We start from the raw sequence: 19857 nt of genomic DNA, 5'->3' as shown, positions 1-19857 counted from the left end.
GTCTGGTAGATGTAGCGATGAGAGAGAATGAAGTAATATCAAAGGCAAAATTATATTGTTTTTCATATTACCGTCTCCTGATTGCTGTCTCCCATATTTGAATGCGTGCCCATGCTTTGGTAATTTGCATGTGCATTAATCATTTTCAGTGAGAAATGAACTGCCACGGCTGCCTGAAGGCTGCAGGGGGAAAAGCAGCGAGAATGGGTTTCTTGGCATCAGACACCCAATTCAAGCTGGAATACACTGCCTGAACCCAAATTGGCTCTGGGTGAAGGAGCCAAGGGGAGATGTAAGGTGTTCATAATCCTAACACCATAAATCTGTCCAGCATGCATCATATGCTCTCATTTCATGAGCGTGTAAGCTTTTGTGTATGTGTGTGTGCGAGTGTGTCTTTTCGCACTCTCAAATTACTCTGCTCCCCTCAGCCAAGACAGAGAATAAAATATGAATCAGCTGAAGTCTAGGATAGTTTCCAGTCTCCCCAGACTCCCCGACCATCATCAGGCGACACAAGCATATATTCAGATTTGCACACACACACACACACACACACACACACACACAACAGACACAAGCATATGACTCTACACACACTGAAAGTTTCAAGTCTCTCCACGTCATGCTAAGCTTCTGTCAAACACTCTCTCTGCTGTACATTTGACATTCACATCCGTCATATTTGCCAAGTGTCTCTCTGTTGCAGCTGCCGGAGCCCGTGCATACCGACAGGATTACGAGAGTCTGACTGTCTCTTTACCTATAAATCAATTAGATAAAGTGATATGATCCAGCCCGGTTCTAAATACTACTGCCTATGGAGACAGGGGTTATGTGCGTGTACATAAGATTAGACTACACATGTGCCATGAGACATTGTTCCTTCTGCCCTCTTCATTTCCCCATATGCAGTTTTTGTCTTTCCTTTTTACTGCAAAGCCACTGTCACATTTCTTTTTCTATATATCTTTTTTTTTTTTTTTTTTTTAGGGGTGGTCTAATTTCTGTCGACCAAAGAAAGCCCCATGACCTTTTACCCTGCTGGCCCTGCACACACCTCTGCCTAAAGACTCTTTATAAATAACAGTCTAGTCGCTTTGGATTAAAGTGTCTGAGTGACTGCTTGGCACCCTTGCCGACCTGCTGCACAATCCGCTGGCATCTGACTGGCCCAAGTGCTGGAAAAACCCTGGCACAGTGAACACACAAAGGGAAAACTATGTGTTTATAGGACCAGTATGTCGAAAATTGAAAGGGATCTAATGACAAGCAAGGAATACAATATTCATAATAGTTTTTTCATTGGTGCATAATCCCCTAAAATTAAGAATTGTGTTTTTTATTACTTTAGAATGAGCTCTTCATATCTACATAGGAAGCGGGTCTTCTTCCATGGAGCCCGGCATGTTGCTACAGTGCTCGATACTTCCAATTCCACCTAATATAATTGAATGATATCTTTGAAGTATGCATCACACATTTCTATTTTTAAATACTTAATACACCAAAAGCATTGGTGTATTATGGATTTGTGTATCCCATAACCACCCACGCTGGCTTACACAGTAAAGCTACCCCCTCAGTGTAACAATGGCATCATCTAACCTCCTTGAAGTTAATGAACTTCTGGCCGCCTACAGGGCAATCCCCACACCAAGTAGTACCCCACCATTAGAGGCATTATGAAGTCAAGAGTGAGACTACATACCATTCACTGCAGTGACATGCTGTCAGACCAATCAGCGGGCCCAAACACACACGCCTATAGAAGTAGACAGCCCCTCCCCCTTGCTCTAGCCCCCACAAAGACACACACAACACTACCATCCCTGACGCTTTGTTGCAATTGACATGTGCTTCTCCCACGCGCAAATGCAGAATGCAACCACATGCACTCTTCGACGCTCGCACATAAAATGCAACTGTACATACAGGGCACTCTGTCAGTCTGAAACTTTAGTTCAGGATCCTGCAAATTTCTGGACTGGATCAGCTTAGTTGGAGAACGAATGCCAATGATGTTGCCACTAATCTACAGTGCACTAGTGACTGCTATCCCAGTGGAAAGTGCAGGGTTCACAAAATCACGAGGCTACGTATCATCCCCGCAGTAAGGAGCTGCTTAAGAAGCGGTGACCTTAGAATACTGCCGCCTTCCTAGAAGTCAGAAGCCATTAGGTATTTATAGAAGCTTAATGGTAGGTGTACTGCATGTCTAGTACCCATCATCAAGCCAGCATTACATCCTCTCCAATAGGAATTAGGGCAACGCATCCTGCTTTTTAAGATTTTTCTAGAAGCACTATGTATGGTCTGCGCTGGATAAACCGTCTCAAGAGGTTTCTGTCCCTCTAGTTGGTCATCCCCCAACCACCACCACCCTCAACTTAAACTCAACTCCCTCCCTCCGAGCCTCCCACTCAAACAGCATAGCCATAACACATACTGTAATTTCATTTTATTTCATCAGCATCTTAATGCTTTCTCTTTTTTTTTTTTCCTTTTCTCTGCTACAACAGAAAAAAGAGACAGTTTTGCATCAAATGCTTTGCTCGTGCATTATATTGTTGATTGAGAGATGAAAATGCAGTGGATGACACAAGTAGTGTTTTCCGACTCGTGAATACTGCTGTCAAATATAATTGCCTGAAATAATTGTAAAATTATATGTATGAGAGTGCACCTGTTTTGGGGTCCATGGTTCATGGACTGAATCTGAACATGGCTTCATATAAACTTTGTCAGACTTGATCTCACGAGCTGACTTTACATGCACTATTGCTGTTAATTGCTGATAATAAAAAAAAGAAGATAGTGCTTAATGGCTCCACATCCTTTTTATTCCTTAACTATCTTAATGAAATAATTTGCATGCAAATAGCTTGTCATATCATGCAAAAACCACAGAATACAGAAATTCATACAGGGTTTAGGCAAGACTTCAAACTCCCGCATATTAAAATGAGCCTTAATTAATGAGCCGAGTTCACTTCAAACTTTAGCAGGTTTATTTCAAGAGTGGGTAGCTGCTTTATAAATAAACGTTGTACTGTATATAGAGACCGTATTTCCATCAGCTGTTTGATTGGTTCCTCTAAGTAAGCTGCACATGTGACTTCTAAATGTATGTTTACATTACCACCGTCTCTGAACGAAACCAGGTCAGGTCTGTTGCTGACATTACGGCTGCCTGCTTTAAATGACTTACCTAATCCCCCGTCATTACCTGGAATGGGCCTCATGTCTCGCCTTTGGCCTGAAATAGCCCCGGACCTCAGACTGCTACTGTCAACCCCCCTAATTTGGAATTTCATAAATAGCAGACTGGGACTTTGGGCGCTAAAGATAAAGAGGCCCTGTGCTCGAAGACTCTAGGTGCAAGCCCACAGCTAGTGAAAGAGTTTACCTGGAGACACACCTTAGCAGTGAGTTCAGTTAAAAGGGGCAGGCTGAAAGTGTCAGTCAGGTGCAAGTAATTAAGGCAAGAGACTCAACTCTGACTGATGACATATGTTATGCAACAGCAGCACAACAAGTTTTGACAAAAGGCGGATTCCTCCAAAAGACAAAAATGAACGCATGTTGAAGGCATGCCAATACCGCCTTGATTGTATTTGATGATATGAATGACACACCTAGATAGTTCTGGATGAGCAGGAATCATGAGATGCTGCCAGCTCAATCATTCCTCTTGTATGCCCTATTTAATACTATAATTCTAGCAACAAGCATTAACTGGCATACGCTGGAAGAAAGGAAAATATATGATAAACAATCAAGGGGAAGATTCTAATGACTGCCAATGCATTCATGAAGAACCATCATACTGTACGGCATCTACCGTCTTTGCATACACTCATTGACATGGAAATGACAGCCACTTCAGATGCAAACTTAACATCTAGTCTCAAGGCTCGGCTCAGCAAAGTTACAGCCTCAGAACAAGCACTGCATGCTCTGCTGATCCCACTGCCCCTTCTCACTGTCCTCAGATGGCTATAATGAATAGAAACAAGATGAGGCTGGGAGAAGAGGCTGATAACACGGGCAGATGTCCAGGAGGTTACTCTAGGCTCTCAGCCAGACAGGCAGCAATAGTGGTGGACTGTGGTCAGCTGAGAACACCCCTCTGAATATTTACACTGTGGACAGCTGACCTGTGATCTCCTACAAGTGGCTCTCTGTTGATTCTTCGATATGTTCTCAAAAGAAGAAACGGTGGATTTCCTGATTGTGGGAAAATATGCAAAACACTTTATCTGAGACATTTATTGGCAGCAGATGTGGAGATGGAATACAAACCCCTGTGGTTCTGCCCCTGGTGAAGGTATTTAATGCGCAACTATAGCTGCTGACCATCATGACCAGGTTATCTGCTGCTGAGAAGAGAAAATCCTTTCCCACATACTCCATGACTCCACTCCAGTCCATTACATTCTGCCATCAGTCATATATTAGGATGACTGACGGCAGTAATGAACTAAGACAAGATAACGCATGACACCATTCATGCGTAACCGACACGGAATCCCACGGTGACATGTGTAAGGCACGAGGGGTGAAAGACTCATAATGGCTTAGTGAATAGGAAGAATAATCAATATTATCACAGTGATTAAAACGTCAAAACCCCATCATGTTGGCCGGTGTGTTTTATACCTTACCTTCCAGCCAGCTGAGCTATTACTGTCGCCCTTATCCTTGAAATAGGGCACATAACGGACCATCCAGTCGTAGATTTGTGACAGCGTGAGTCTCTTTTCTGGGGTGCTCTCAATGGCGCGGGTAATGAGATCCGCGTAGGACTGGTTCCCCCACGCATTTCGCCGCGAGGATTTGGCTTTGCGCAGGGGTCCGGTCACATCGAGCGCCGCGCCAGCCAAGCATGGGTGCGTCGCGCCTGTGGGTGCCGGGGCGCCGGCTGGATGTTTCAGCTCTCCCGGCGTTCCGCCCACGAGCCCCGCTCTGCAAGCCGGGACGTCCTCCGGTTCCACCTTGATGCTGGCCAGTGGAAGACCCCCGTTCACCTCGTGTCCATCGGGGAAATCCTGTGGGCAAGGCAGCGGCCAGGTGCATGAGCGAGGCCGGCTTTGCGGCTCGAAATCCGAATCAACCTGATGAGCGTCTAATTCGTCGTCCTCCATCATCAACATTTACCCTCAGTTGAAAATGGAATAAATCAAAGCAAAAGCAAGGGAGGGAAATACCTCCACGATTCACGTATCCACTGTCTTCAATGCCACTTCACGTTGGAATTTGCCTTGTAATTTTAAGCTCAGTCTGAATAAATAAGAGGCAATTCAACGGAGTAGAAGAATCATGATGAATGCAAACAAAATCACAGCCTCGCGTGAAGAGATAAGAGAAGTAATAAAAGTAGCAATAATTTTGTGTCCATTTTACCTGCAGTCAATTATCAAAAGGTGGTTAAAAGGCTTCTCATTTAACAGTCCACATCACCTTATAAGACTCGATCTCAAACGCGTGTCAGTCATGGGGGCTTTTCAATCCAGTTGCAGCAACAGATGATATTTCAGATAAGGAGCAAAGCAGCCGTTGATAAATCCTCCAGAAGACAACAGGAAGAATCGGGAAAGAGGGAGAGAAAAAAAAATCATCGGGGCTGTGTAGAGAGCATCCACTGAGGCGATAATGCGTGATTACCGTGAATTATTAAATCTTCCAGTCTGCACGGATTAAGCTGGCAGCGGCACATTCAAGTCCATTCAGCCTGAACAGCACCCAACTGTCTGCAATTATAATGAAGAGGCGTGCGCATGTGACGAATCGATAAATTCCCTGTCTGAAAAACATAAAGCAAGAAAAAATAGTCCGGCAATCCACTTGTTAGGATGATAAAATTGTCTTTTATCACACCTCCTCATGCTCCCCTCTATCGCCCCTCTGCCTTTCCTCACTCTCTCCGATCCCACACATGTTCTCATTTGCTTACAACTCGCTCCGTCGATGTGAACCGAGGATGACGCGTCGGTGCTGTATAGTAGAGATGCTGCCAATTGGAGTGCGCTCACGAAATCAATACTCTCAGAGCATGATTACAGCGAAATCCTCAACTCCCTCTCTCTCCCTCCACCATCTCAGTAACGAACGAAGGGAGCAAACCCCAAATTCTTCATCAAAACTCTGCATAACGATCTTTGTGGCGGAGCGTCACATGGCGCTTTGTGTGCCAGCCTCCACGTCCAGCCGTGATAAAACAAGACAATGTGAAACCCACAGGAGGAGAAATTCCTGCACAATCTCGACACGGGCTTTTGTCTTTAAAAAAAAAAAAAAAAAAAAAAAAAAAAAAAAAAAAAAAAAATACGGGTCTTTGTGCGTAACAGATTGTCCCGTGCACCGTGTGCAGCGTCCAAATGCCCTCCAGGGAGAATTTACGGCAGGCGGTTTCACCTCTGCTGATTATTTGCGGCCAATACCTCAGTGAGTGTAATTTCCAATGCCGATTAGACAGATTTAGTCCAGATTAACAGAGATTAGGTAACCCTAGATTTTAATCCTGGAGGAGTGAGGTTAAATTTTCAGAAGCCAGAATGAAAAAATGATTTCTGCACCAGACTCCAACCAAATGAAGAGAAATAGAAGACTTGCATGTTATCATCTCAAATCGCATTTGCCTCAACGCCAAAGCCCCTCTGCTCTGGCAGACTGAGTCCTGGTCAGACCCTTGTGTGTAATTCTACTACTGCACTGACCGAGGATAAAGGGGGTGAGGTGGAGGAGGGCGGGGGGGGGGGGGGGGGGGGGGGGAGATTCCGACCCTCCATCCCTCTGCCTCTTTTTAAAATCTGACAGCTGGGCGGCAGTCACAGGTGCTCTAATCTTATTGGCTGTTCATTTCCCTTATAAACAATACTTTTTATTTTTTTAACTATCTGGGTTGGTATATAACCACATGTCCTCTCCCTTTCACCTTTCTCAATCAAAAATAAATAAATTCTGAGCTCACAAGCTATATATTACAGCAACAGTCTGCTTTACATCTTTATGCACATTAACACTTGTTATGTGGACGGTTGCTGTGGGGAGAATATTATTCATGGACTTTAACTTTCCCACTTTTATGCATTTGTAGACACTCATATGCAGCTACATTTTCGGGTAATATCTGGAAGTTAGACAGCAATGCATGCAAGCACTGTAGCCAACGGGGTAATCAGTGTGACCTATAGGGGCACGTTGATCTAAATTGCCATTAGAATATTCAACAGCTTTAGTCCCTCAGCATGTATAGTCTCTTCAGAGTCCGGGACGCTAAATTCAGAAAGGTGTCTTTTCAGTGACATCATCCACAGTCCTCACACACTTAAAAACAACCTCCTGTGCAGCCAAGTGGCTGAAGCTGTCTGAGGACCCCACCCTTTTCACAAATTCAAGGAGCATGGAGGGAAGCTGTACTTAAAAGTTGCACAACACGGTCGCACAGTGCACTCAGACGCGAGTGATGTTAAGAAATTTGTGTCAAAAATAGTACCTTTTTAAATGCGGGTGGATGTGTCATAGTGCGTCAAGGAATGACTTAATGTTGTGCTTCAGTGGGATCACATGGTTAAAATGCCATGTTGCTAATAGTGTATTTTGTGTGGAAAGCCTACAAACTATATTTCACCTATGATTAATGGGAAATCTTGTGTTTGTAAATTTATGTGCCAAGAATATCAATCAACCCAATGTTGGAGACAGACAAGCCTTTTACAACCTTTAGTCTGTAACACAAGGTTCTTTGAGATGCCTAACAACTTACGCTTATGAAGGCCATAATTTTGGTGACTCTCAAGATTACACAATGTGTTTTGATTACACGTGAAGTGACAGAAAAGTAAATGAATATTAAGAAGACAAAGGACCGGATCCGGAGGCTCACAGAGGGGCTGAATCTTCAGAGAGACACAAACCCGTAGGAAGAGGAGACGACTCGGCAATACAGACGGGAGAGGACGGAGGCCCACAAGTTTGAAAAACTATGCCTGTTTGGTCCCTTCCAGGCTGACTGCTACGTTGTCCCCATACCAGACATTCCAGAGGCAGCATGGCTGGCTTAAAGCTCTGAGTGGCTGATCCTGGAACAGCGTGTTCTGCACAGCAGTAATCACCTCAGCAAACCACAAGCAAGGAAGAGCACCACATGAACAACAAGGCAGAGCTTTTTGCTTGTCAAGTCGCACTCTTAAAGAGTGCTCAGGAATGTAATTTGGATAAGGAAAGGGACACCCATCCTTATTCCTTTGGCCCTGCCACTTCCGCTGTACCTCGCAACCACATGATATTGTGCAATTTATCCCTGTAACCAACTCTGCCCCGTGGGGTTAGGACTAGAGGAATCTGGAGAAGCCACAAGAACACCCTTGGGAGATCGATGTCTGTCTGGGAAAGCACCTCCTCCCCTGGTCCTCCTCCCCTCTCGGTAAACAACCCACACTCTCTAACAAGCATATGGGTTCCCAATGACACAGGAAGGAGAGGGCTCAAGTCCAACTATTGGGAATGTTTTGGTGTAGGCGATGCTGGATTTCACCCCTTTGTGGCATTGGCCCAAAGTAGGCTGACTTAAAGACTTCCTGCCCTGAGCAAGTGCCAGCTTTCTGTGGCATCTTGGCATCTGAACCACCAACTATGAACATAATGTTCAGAGGCAGCAAAGACAATTGGTGCCAAGAGTTTTAATTAAGACTGCGTTGTGAAATGGAAAGTAAAGGCATGTGCAGGTAATGGCTTCCATCCCCATTTCAGAGGTCTAACAAAATATAATTAACTAACACTATCTGCCTCGGCCAATTAATTATATTTAACCGTTAAAAACGCAGAACGACCAAACGGCCCAGAGAGAAAAATCAAGCGTGAGCTGCTCTCAAACCCAAAACTGAAGCAAGCTTAATTGTATCATAATAAACTGATGGTGGCAAACATGTTTAAAGGCTATGTTGTACTAAAAATAGTGCACTCCACATGAAGGTATGAGACATAGTACAGCAGTACAACAAGCAGAATTACATTGAAGTGGGTGTTTAAGGCATAATAGATCATTTATTTAGGTCAATTATCACTGAAATTGTGACACATTTTCTGGTTTCTGTTTCTCAAATGTTTGGATTTGCTGTTTTTCTGTCATTGTTTTTTGTCTATTGATCATACAAAAAAAAAAAACATTACATCATACTGCTTGCGCATATTGTGCTTTGGATAATTTGAATGAAGTTAATAAAAAAAATATTTTCTGACATTTTAAAGAGTAGATTATTAATCCATTTAAAAAAAAAAATACTGGCACATTAATTGATTATTAAGAGTTTTTGTTGAATAGGTAAAGGAATGGACCCTTTTCTGTGTCATAAAATTACATACATAAAATGTAAAAATGAATTGATAATGACGGTACTACAGGCTACAAGCATTACAAAATGTTTTCCAACAGTAACAATCCCATAATAAAAACTAATGAGCTTGATAACCACTGTACTGCAAGCTAATGTGTTGAAGGTGTCACTCTGGTCTCAATTTCTTCAAATAAACCATGCAGCATATCATATTGCCTCCAGCATCGAGTTAAATCCCTCACTTGTGCAAGTCAGTGGGTTCCTACATCCACAATAGACAAGTAGGCCCGATGCCAAGGTACTGATTAGCCCAGCTATGCTTCTGTTCTCCAGGCAATGTGGAGTGGAGGTGCAGTGGGAGTCCAGCTCATCACCAAAGAGCACTGTGCTAAACACAAGTTTAAGTGGAAGAAAGCCAGTAGACTGTAGTGTATCCATGCTGGACATATAAAGCCTTGGGCAAGGAGGCATCTGCCTCTTTAATACATAATTCAGTCAGAGCTGAAACATCATGCTTCGGTCCTAAGGGCCGGTAGTCTGCTTCTGGTTGTTGGAACATAAAACTGTCTCCATCGGATAATCCAGGCTCACTGACAGCCAACTTTGTGTACAAAGTAACCAAATATAAAATTAGGTTCAATTTGAGCACATATCAGCTTTGTTTTCAAAACAAAAAAAAAGGAGGAGTCCCTTAGAACTGTCATTCATATATTACAAAATGTTCAAAGGGTGGTTTTCAAAGCGCACCAAATGTATGTGGACACAGTGTCATCTCACCTTTCCACCTGAGCGAGCTTGTCCTCATCAGCCTTGACGTGCAGGTAGGTCAACATGTAGAGACAGCCATCTGCCCTCGAGCTCTCCCCTCAGACATGCACATGGACACTTTACATCCCAACCTCTGCAAATGCATCTTCCTGTAGGGGTATTATTAGAAGCACTCATGTCTTATTGCAAGCAGTATTATCATAACTGACAGGATGTGCATTAGTTACTTCGGTCTCTGCGGTAGATCGGCCATAATGTTGACACACTAGTATACAGGCCTTTTTGGATTTCAACATGAACAGTAAAGAACCTGAGAAAGCTGTAGGGCTTTTCATTCCAGCTCAAGTTCCCATGAAAGAGGCACTAATGGGTTAACAGTAGAAATGAGAGGGGAAGAGAGGGAAAATCAATGCTTTTGTTGAGGGGAAGAAAGAAAGGCTTTCACAGGTCTATGTATCATTAAGCAATTGAGAAAGCTAATTAGAGTGGGGGAAAAGATGTGCAGATCTCACAGCTAATTATTTCCATGGCAACCACAGCTCCTCTAGATGATGTGAGGTAGCATCCAGGGTGCTCCAATCAAGACAATTACAAGAAGAGAAAGAGAGACCCCTAGTGGGATGAAATGAACATGTCGGCTGAGAGGACTTTGAAACAGAACAAGGATTCAATTAAACTCAGGGAAATAAATAAACGCATCAGAAACTACAACAATTGAACATGAACAGGATTTAGTGCAGCATTACACTCTGGCAACAGATGACAATGTTGTCTCACCTTAAAGTTGAAGTGTTAATCTTTTATGCACCACCCAAAAAAACTGTTTATGCTGGAATTTCCACTAATATAGCACATAACTGACACTGTAGTTAGTTTTGTTTTTGCTAGTGTATTATTAAGTTTCACTACTTTACAGCCACAGCGACAGGGCATTAATTGGTAAATAAATAATAAGATGACTACATCATTAGTTCTGTGACCAGGATATTCAATAGAAACCAAAACGATTTATCAGTAAGCTGATTTTAATGTTGGGTACTGGCCTTGTATATATTGTCCAAAGTGAAAACTCTTTTTTACAAAATTAAATGCAGAAAAACATCCTTGGGGTAATTTACAAACTGTTCAATTTGTGTGTTTTTTAATTTTTTTATTATTTACACTTAATTGTAATTATTACATCCCCAGCGAAATTTATGTCTCAATGCACTGATGTAATTTTGAACAATAAAGTTGATCGTAAAACTGCAAAATATCCTGCCTCCATTTTGTCACAATCGTTTGATAACCACATTTCAGCCAAAATATCGATCTCAGAATTTTTTTTACTTCAGTATCGACCCCCAAAAAAAAGCAGTATTAGACGGGCTCTAATATCCAACAGTGGTAGTTAAAACATTTAGTCCACATAGGAAATTCACCAGATCTATGACTGTTGCTTGAAATTTGCAGTGTATTTCATTTTCGTTAACGTATAAACGTACAAAAAAAAATAACAAGAGATTGCATTTGTCCATGTGAGTCAGAGAGGACTTGACCCTTTGTATGAATCCGTTAATGTCTCTGCTTACTTGGATCAATCTTCTCCAGGTGAACCAGTGGTTTGAGCTGCTCAGCGAAGCTACGCATGTCCTCTGACATAGTGTCCTGGCCAGCAGGGGCGAGCACACTCAGTTCCACCAGGTATGAAAGTGACAAGCGCTCGATGTTCTCCGTGTTCCCTGGAACCAGGATGCGTGACAACTTGCTCACAACAATTTTCATCGCGCCTTTACGAAATATGTGTCCGTTGGCCACAAACTCATGGTCCATGCGGAAGCCCATCTCATTAAGGAACTCCGGGAGGCTGTGAGAGGCAGCCACATCAACACAGTTACGTACCAGGGCATGCCGGCTCTTGTCTCCCACTTCAGGTTGGCCTAAGTAGCGTACGTGCCATGGAGCTGTGGGGCTGGAGAGGGAGCGCCGGGCACGCAGAATGAAAGGGTTTCCCTGCTGGCCTTTCAGAAGGTAAACCAGTTCGTGATCGGTAAAGGTCTCGGGCTCCATGTTGTCACACAGACCTCGAAGGCGATGCAAGAGGCTTTCCAGGGCTTGGTCTAGCACACTGCCTGAATTAATAAAAGGCAAGAGAAAGCATATGCATAAATATAGAAATGACATGTAGTGTCAACACTTTACAACAGCTGAGATTCCTTGAGAAACAGAGAAGGAAAAATGTTAGTAAAAACCCCAGAATGAGCCACTTTCATTTTTGATGCATTATAACTTAAAACGATTTGCAAATAACTTTAAACCTATCCACGACTCGGTAACGTTAGCGCAACGTCAAAAACACAATTTAGTGAATCAATGACTTACAAACGAGTACCATTAACATAAATTACATGTTAACTTTATCTCCCTATAATTCAGTCCCAGAAAGCTGCATATAAACGTTCAGGCTAGTTAGTTATTTGCCAGTTGACTTGCTTCTTCTTCTGCCCTGAGCTGTAGACGTGTCTCAGCTCAACTCTACTCAACTTTATTTATATCCTCCTCCTCCTTTAATACAAACATGCTGCCCAAATTGCTTCACATTAAAACACACAAAATTAAAGCAAAAAAAAAAAACGAACACCCCCACTGGCAAATAAATCAAAATACAGGACTAAAAATTGAATCAATAAAACAATAAAGTGTACAAAAAAAAAAAAAATCATAAACTTCCACAGAATAGAAACCAACAACCAGGGATAAAAAATAAAATAGCGATTAAAACTTAAATATGATTTATCTTACCTTGTAGCAGATACTCCATCATATTGATGGTGCCCCCAGTGACGGGCATCACAGAGACGGGAGGAGCCTCCATCTGGTCTTGGGTACTTTGCTGTTTTGGGCCTGAGAGGGGGGAAGAAAAAAAAAAAAAAAAAGTCAGGTAACTGCGTGGCGTAGGGACATTTTGTAAGGCAGACATTCATGATTGTTATTGTATTCAGGGGATCAGAGCAGAGGTGGAACAAATATTGTGATCCTTAAAGTAGCAATAAGACAGTGTGTAAAAAAAAATACTCTTGATACAAGTTAAAATATTGCATTCAAAATCCTAAATGCAAAAGTACCTGCAAAATGCATTGCAGGTACTTTTAATATCTCACCATTGAGCGCGTTGTTAACTTTTAGCACAACAACGAGAGCTTCGCTCACCACATGTAGCGAGCTAAGCTACGTCACGCATTTCCGTTTGAAACGCTTACCTGAGAAACCTCGAAGGGCAAAAAAAAAAAACCAAAAAATGCAGCCGTACACCTGCTGAGGAAAAACCGAGCGGACGACGCCGTGTTCGTCCTCGGCGGAGCCCGCACACCGTGCAAACCGGAGACCCGGTCGGCTTCGCACGGTTCGCTAATTTAGCACGCGGCTAGTCAGCTGAGCAGCTGAGTCCGCCGGAGTTCAGATATCAGCTGGAAGCGTTTCTTCAGCGTCGTTACAAGAAACAGGATTGTCGGACGTGGCACCCTGTGAAAGTAAACGAGTCGATCAAAATCAAAAAATAAACTAAATAAAAACCAGCTCAACGGCTTGGTCACTTATCGGAGAATGAATGAACGCAGCCGCCCAAGCAGGACACGCAAAAAGCGTCTTACTTTGGATGGTTTTGCAGCGGCTCGCATCCAACTTTGAGGCTCATTACAGCCACCTACCGGAGCACGCTTGTTCTCCTCTACCGGCGTTACGCTACTTACAAATGACCTATTCAAAGCCCATAGACAATATTTCTCCCAGTTTGCTAAAAAGCATGAAGAAAAAAAATAAAATAAAACTGTCTAGGGCTCCTTTCAATGCTTATCAGTAACGCTTATGACGTAGCCACTACGTCACATTTGTTTAAGTGGCACACTGTAAAAATATATATATATATATATTTACATCTAAAAGTGCTATATCCCAAAATCTTGCCTTAAGTTGAAGTAGCTGTTATCAGGAAAATGTTATTAAAGTATAAGTAAAATTAAATGCCGTTTTTGGCGAGGGGAGAGCTGAGAGAGAGAGAGAGGGAGAGAAAAGAAACGCCAGTGATACCTGCAAGTAAACCTACAGCCTGAAAACAAAGCGCTCCATTAGGATGATATGCTGAGATCTTTAAGGTCCGAGAGCTCGGTAAGTAATAACAATTTTTATTTATTTTTTTTTTTTTTTAAAGCGCCATTTTATCATGTGCAGTATAGTATTGTTTTATTATAAGTGAAGGTAATTATTTATAAACATGCAAACCACAATTATTGTTAGATAGATAGATAGTTACTTTATTAATCCCACAAGGGGACATTTTTTTCGCCACAGCAAACATTATAGGTACAGGAAAGCAATAAAACAACAGTAAAAAAAAAAAGAATATATATAAAAATGCACAGTATATACAATAAAATAGAATAAAATAAAATAGAACAATTAAATTAAAACTAACTTGTAGCTGGTCAATGTGATTTTGACCAGCCTACTTCAAAATAACCTATTCTTACATGTGAATCCATAACTGCAAGCCGATTCGGTGTTTTGTGAGTAAAACTTCAAATTTCAAAGACATGTAATGGAGTAAATATGACAATGTGTTCCTATAAACTGGTGAAGTGCAAGAGTAAAGTAACATAAGATAGAAATACTCATTCAATTTTATTTAATTGCAGTACGTGAGTAAATAATGAATTTTCACCACTGTATTTCAGCAACATTTTAATGTTGTAATTTTTTTTAGGTGTAGCTAACTAACTTTTTTTACAAACAATTTAGTTGAGTAAATAATAAATATAGTGGAGTAAAGGGATAAATAAGCTACTCACTAAATGTACTCTGTATTTTATAGTATCAAAAGATAATATCTTTACATATAACATTAGTATCAAACCCAAGACTTTTCATTAACATTCTCTGCACTAATATATGGTGGTTTAAAACACCTGCCTCATCTTTTTCCGAGAGGCTCCTATTGAGATGAGGTTAAGTTATGATGTAGAGAATTCCATCAGAGATCATTCAACAGTTTGGAAACTGGAAAAAGGACTTCATGTTTCAAAATTCCCCTTCAGAACAACGTGGGCCAAGTCACACTTTGTCTCATGATACATAATTGTTTTTTAGGAATGTATTACTAAATCACATTACAACCAGGGTGGAAAATATAATCACTGACACTGCTAGTTACTCACCAACTTAACCTGGAACATTGTCTCTATAATTTTAGTTCACTATAAACACAATCACTGTAAGTCATATGAATGCCTGTCGTTTCTGAAGGTGTCTTGATGGCAATCGATGAATAAACCACTGATCTGTCGTTCTCCACCTGCAGCAAGACGTAAGTAATCTCATTACCTGAACAACACAACACACGGTAGTTCATTTCTTCATGGTAGATAGCTTTAGGTAACAACATCATAGTTATCATCGGAAACTTACCCTGCCCTTTAAGCCACAGCAACAAAGGTGACATGGAAATGCTTTGAAGAGATAAAAAAAAAAAAAAAAAAAAAAAAAAAAAGAAGAATATGGTCACTGACGCAAACATCAAGACAGCCGACCACTGAACAACAACTGGGAAAAAAAAGAAACGAAAATTTCAATCAGACAAATAGCTGCATAGCCTACCTGCCAGAATTCTTTGTCTGAAGTAAAGAAATAAAAGTGCCATTAAAATTAGACATGCAAAGGGTACTGTTACTCCACAAAAAACTGGCACCAGATATCTTGACTCTGTAGGTACACCTGTAAAAAAAAAAAAAAAAAAAAAAGTATTCATATTTCTTTGATTCAGGTCACAAACTTCATAAACAAAAACGCTCAGCGAAACACTCACCTGTTGTTTTGTTAAACACAGTTGTTGGTACAACACTGCTAGTGACTGTATATCCATTGAAGATCTGCCCCACACTACAATTTAAGTACCCATGTGAATCTACAGACACTGAAATGTTCTCCACATTTGTTGTGCTGGAATTATTGAGTCCCACGTCACAGAAGACAGCACAAGAAACAGATGAATCCTCATTGCGGTGTACTGTAAAGCAGCAAATAGATTGTAAGTTGAATCATTTTTCGTTAAGGGAAGATCATGTATGTGTGTTAGTTTCTCACCTGTAACTACACACAAATTGATAGTCAGCAGCTTATAATTGCGTTTGTCGCAGCTTGTCCAGCAGGTATATGTCCCAGCATCTGTTCTGTTGACATTCATAATATGTATAGGCTTGTTGGAAGTCACAATGTTTGTTTCTGGTCCTGGTACGGATTTCACGAGAGGAGTACTTGCTTCATATGTCCATTTGTAGTTCTTAAATCCACCCGGACATGCCTGCTCAAAACTGCTGCCTGCAGTTATGTAAAATTGATTATTAATTTCCTCCAGAATTCCTGCAAATACACAGAACAGAACAAAATGAGAGTTGACATTTTCGGTAGATTTTGTCTTTGTTGAAAGAAATATATGACATTCAGAAACGGCTTCAACCTTTTTTCACGACGACGACTGTGGGCTGATCAACCGGGCACTTGCCTCGATGGCAGTTTTTACACCAGTACAGGCCTTGATCGTCCTCAGTAAAATGATCGATGACCAATGAACGACTGAGCGTAACATTCCTTTTGGGATGAATGGTGCTGTGGTATGGTAATCCATTCTTTTCTTGAAAGATGAGCTGGATTGTGACATTATGTTCATCCTTCTTGTACAACCATTGGAAAGAGTCCGAGTCACCGCTGTAATGTTGACATGGTATCACAGCTCGACATCCCAGCAAGAAGTGAAGGTGATTTTCAGCTGCTAAAATATCAGTTTTCTGTTACACACTAATAGTAAAACAGGAAGTTTTATGTATTTTAAATACATTGTAATATTAATGGGATAGTCATTTACTTACTGTTTCCTGGGAAAATGGATGAGTTCCAAATAATTAGTAAAAGAAGGAAATCAAAGCCTTTTTGGTTCGTGGCTGAGCAGCTCATGTCTATGAAGAAATAAATAAGAAATTGAAGAGAACAGAAGCACTCCGTCTGTGGTTCCACTGTCACCGCTCATCAAAACACAGATCAGAGACTCTTGACACGAGTCAAGGCTTGAGATTGAGTTTAACATCTGAGTTTAAGTTGACATATCGGAAGTGGTCCAACAGCCAAGTGTAGAGGAAAGTTAGCGGGGCACCCACCCACACAGTTTTTTTTCTGACTGTGGTGTTTATTTGACTTGTTGCATCGTAGCAAAAGTGTTGAAATACAGTGTGTGCATCGGTAATGTTGCTTTTCTCATATGGAGGTGTGAGATTTGTACTCGCACTGTAATTTATGCTAATGAGGTCATTTGTAATTTATTAAATTATTTGAGAAAAACAGAAACTGCGAGCTGTTTGTGCAGTTCATTCATCTGCCAGGCTTAAACTTAACTTTGGACTTATAAAGTATAAAATATATAAAGTATAGTCTGATAAGCTCCACTGTTACTGTGCTGCAGGTTTATACGAGCACGCTAAAAGTTTAAAGAAGATTTCGGTTAACAGACAACAGAAACTGATATCAAGGGTTAGAGTCTGGAAAGTACAACGATGGAAAAATGTGCATGACATGAACAATATGAATTAGAGATGACTCATAAGCAAAGCAGGCTTACGAATGGTTGGGTCTGAACAATTCTAATCATCCACATGATCATTACACAATGACGACAACGTGTCTTAAAAAAAAAAACTTAAACTTTATACTGCGCAAAAGCACTTTGGATGTTTTGATTCTTTGCAGTCACACAAAACCATCAGTGACGACATCTGCAGCACGACAACAATTACCTTCAATATAGAGCCAGACTACTAAAAACAAAAACTATCTACAGAGTCCAGCAGCAGGTGGTACCCACAGAGCCCTCAAAATCTCTACATCCCTGAACAGCATCTTCAGTATGGAGTTAAAAACAGACAATACATAATTCAAAAACTACTGTGTACTTCTTAGAAACGTGAACTATGTGGGCTGAATTAAAGGAAAACATAGGCTATGTATAATATTCGCAGTTTATGAATTGAAATTGTTTTACATTGTAAACACAAAAATAATTGATTAATAGATTTTTAATATCATTAAGCTATAATTAAATATTTTTTAATAATCTGTCGTTAACGGGAATTTCATACCGTTGGACGTTCGTGCGTTCAAAAGAAAGAAACTTCCGTCAGCACGCAAAGGCACCGTTTGGTTATCAGACGGCAGATTCTCCGCCCACCAGGCAGTAACCGGAGACTTTACACTGTACCCCAGTATGCATCACAACAAATAGGCCTAGGTCTCCTTTAGTGATGTGCAGAAAAGAGCTCATCCTCCAGTGACGCATCGTCAGTATGGAGTTAACAGACGCTTTTGTGAAATTTCAGCTCGGCTGGCCTCAAATGCATCACTTGTTTGCTGCGCTCTGTCTGATTTTCGTTGTGTTTACGTCGAGCGTTTTTCTCGTCGGAAGAAAGGCTGTGCTGCGAACCTATGATTCTTTTCCACGACCCCCTGGACACTGGCTGTTTGGACATGTGCTCGAGGTATGAGAGCTCATAAAGCTTGCAGCATCTGCAACTTTGTCGTCGGGAAAACTGAAGCCTAACGACACTTATGAAATAGTTCAAATGCTAAATACCTCGTTTCACTGTAGAGAGTTTATAACTTTAAATGAAAGTCTTTATTTATGATTATTAAGGCATCCCAGATTAACCACACGTCACTAATAGACTATTCAGTTGTAAAGTCAATAATTGCTTCTTTGTAAAGAGACATTTTATATTATGAGTACTTTTATATTTGATACTTACATACATTTGACTATTAATACGTAAAGACTTTTCATCATTTTACTAATGCTACTTCAAACTAAGCAGAAGCAGTGGTGGAAAGTAACTTAGTACATTTACTTAAGTACAGTTTCATTTCACCAAAAATCAAAGATCACAGAAAAAGTCCATAAACTGAAAACATACTTGTGAATCACAGAGTTGTTTTTTCATCTTTCCTCCCCACCTACTGTTGGAGCTGCAGAAGCAACAACAGTGAAATGCTGTTTACACACTGATGCTTCACTATTAATAATCTAATGATGTCATATATACTTACATATCAGTCAGTAACTGTAACTTCATTACCCTCTTGTCTTTGTTCTGATTCTTATTATTATTATTATTATTATTTTTCTCTGCTAAAAGTGATTAGGCAGCAAAATCCATAGGGTGAAAACTCACCAAATGTGGCATGTAGGTTGCAAATTGCTCCAACTGCTCAGGCACAGAAAATGACACTAACTGACCTAATGGTGGTGCTTTAGCAATCAACTATACGTTTATGCAATTATCTCGAAAACTGCTTGGGCTAGAATCTAAATTCTTTAACTATTCAAATGTATGTCTCTGCATCTCTGCTCCAGTACCCTTCTGCTGTAAAAATGTCAACATTTGTGACTTTTTTTCAGTTTTGTCTTACACCTATTTTTGCGAATTTGTCCAAGACCATTGGGCCGATCGCCCCGAAACTTTGTCATAAGAAATCCAAATTTTTAGCCATTTCACATTCCAAACTTAAAAAAAAAAAAAAAAATCCTCTGTACATCTTACAGAGCAGACATTTTTTCAGGACATCCTCTGCATTGGGACAAAACTTTGGCTCACTGCAACTTATGGTCAATTCAAAAGTCCATCACTCTATATTTTTCAAAACACGCCAAATCAATTTACATCTATAACTCCACAAGTCT

At 40.9% G+C, this 19857-nt stretch overlaps 2 protein-coding genes across 2 annotated transcripts in view; both read right to left on the bottom strand.

Moving 5' to 3' along the window:
• The window catches only part of LOC138193954 (forkhead box protein O6-like), a 30840-nt gene extending 24621 nt beyond the window's left edge, over positions 1-6219 (bottom strand). Inside the window, exon 1 of the mRNA XM_069142291.1 lies at positions 4668-6219. Coding sequence (XP_068998392.1) covers positions 4668-5156 — 489 coding nt within the window. The 5' untranslated portion in view covers positions 5157-6219. The remainder of the gene's footprint in view (positions 1-4667) is intronic.
• A 4601-nt stretch (positions 6220-10820) lies between these two features.
• On the bottom strand, positions 10821-13777 carry med18 (mediator of RNA polymerase II transcription, subunit 18 homolog (yeast)). Its single transcript, XM_069139010.1, has 3 exons — positions 13346-13777; positions 12888-12989; positions 10821-12217 (listed from the first exon to the last, which is right to left on the bottom strand). The coding sequence occupies exons 2-3, from the start codon at positions 12958-12960 to the stop codon at positions 11661-11663; spliced, it is 630 nt and encodes a 209-aa protein (XP_068995111.1). The 5' UTR covers positions 12961-12989; positions 13346-13777; the 3' UTR covers positions 10821-11660.
• Between the last annotated feature and the right edge of the window lie 6080 nt (positions 13778-19857).

The sequence above is a fragment of the Embiotoca jacksoni genome, unplaced genomic scaffold (assembly GCF_022577435.1).
Source record: "Embiotoca jacksoni isolate LCO1_2020_lvr unplaced genomic scaffold, fEmbJac1.0.p SCAF_11, whole genome shotgun sequence".
NCBI lineage: Eukaryota > Metazoa > Chordata > Actinopteri > Embiotocidae > Embiotoca > Embiotoca jacksoni.
Note: the sequence above shows the minus strand (reverse complement) of the source record. Positions and strands in the feature narration are given on the sequence as shown.

Excerpts from the sequence above, each read along its gene's own strand:
- med18 (XM_069139010.1), bottom strand. The coding sequence starts at position 12,960 with ATGGAGGCTCCTCCCGTCTCTGTGATGCCCGTCACTGGGGGCACCATC. Across the intron at positions 12,218-12,887 it reads GATGGAGTATCTGCTACAAG|GCAGTGTGCTAGACCAAGCC; the intron begins GTAAGATAAATC and ends TTATTAATTCAG.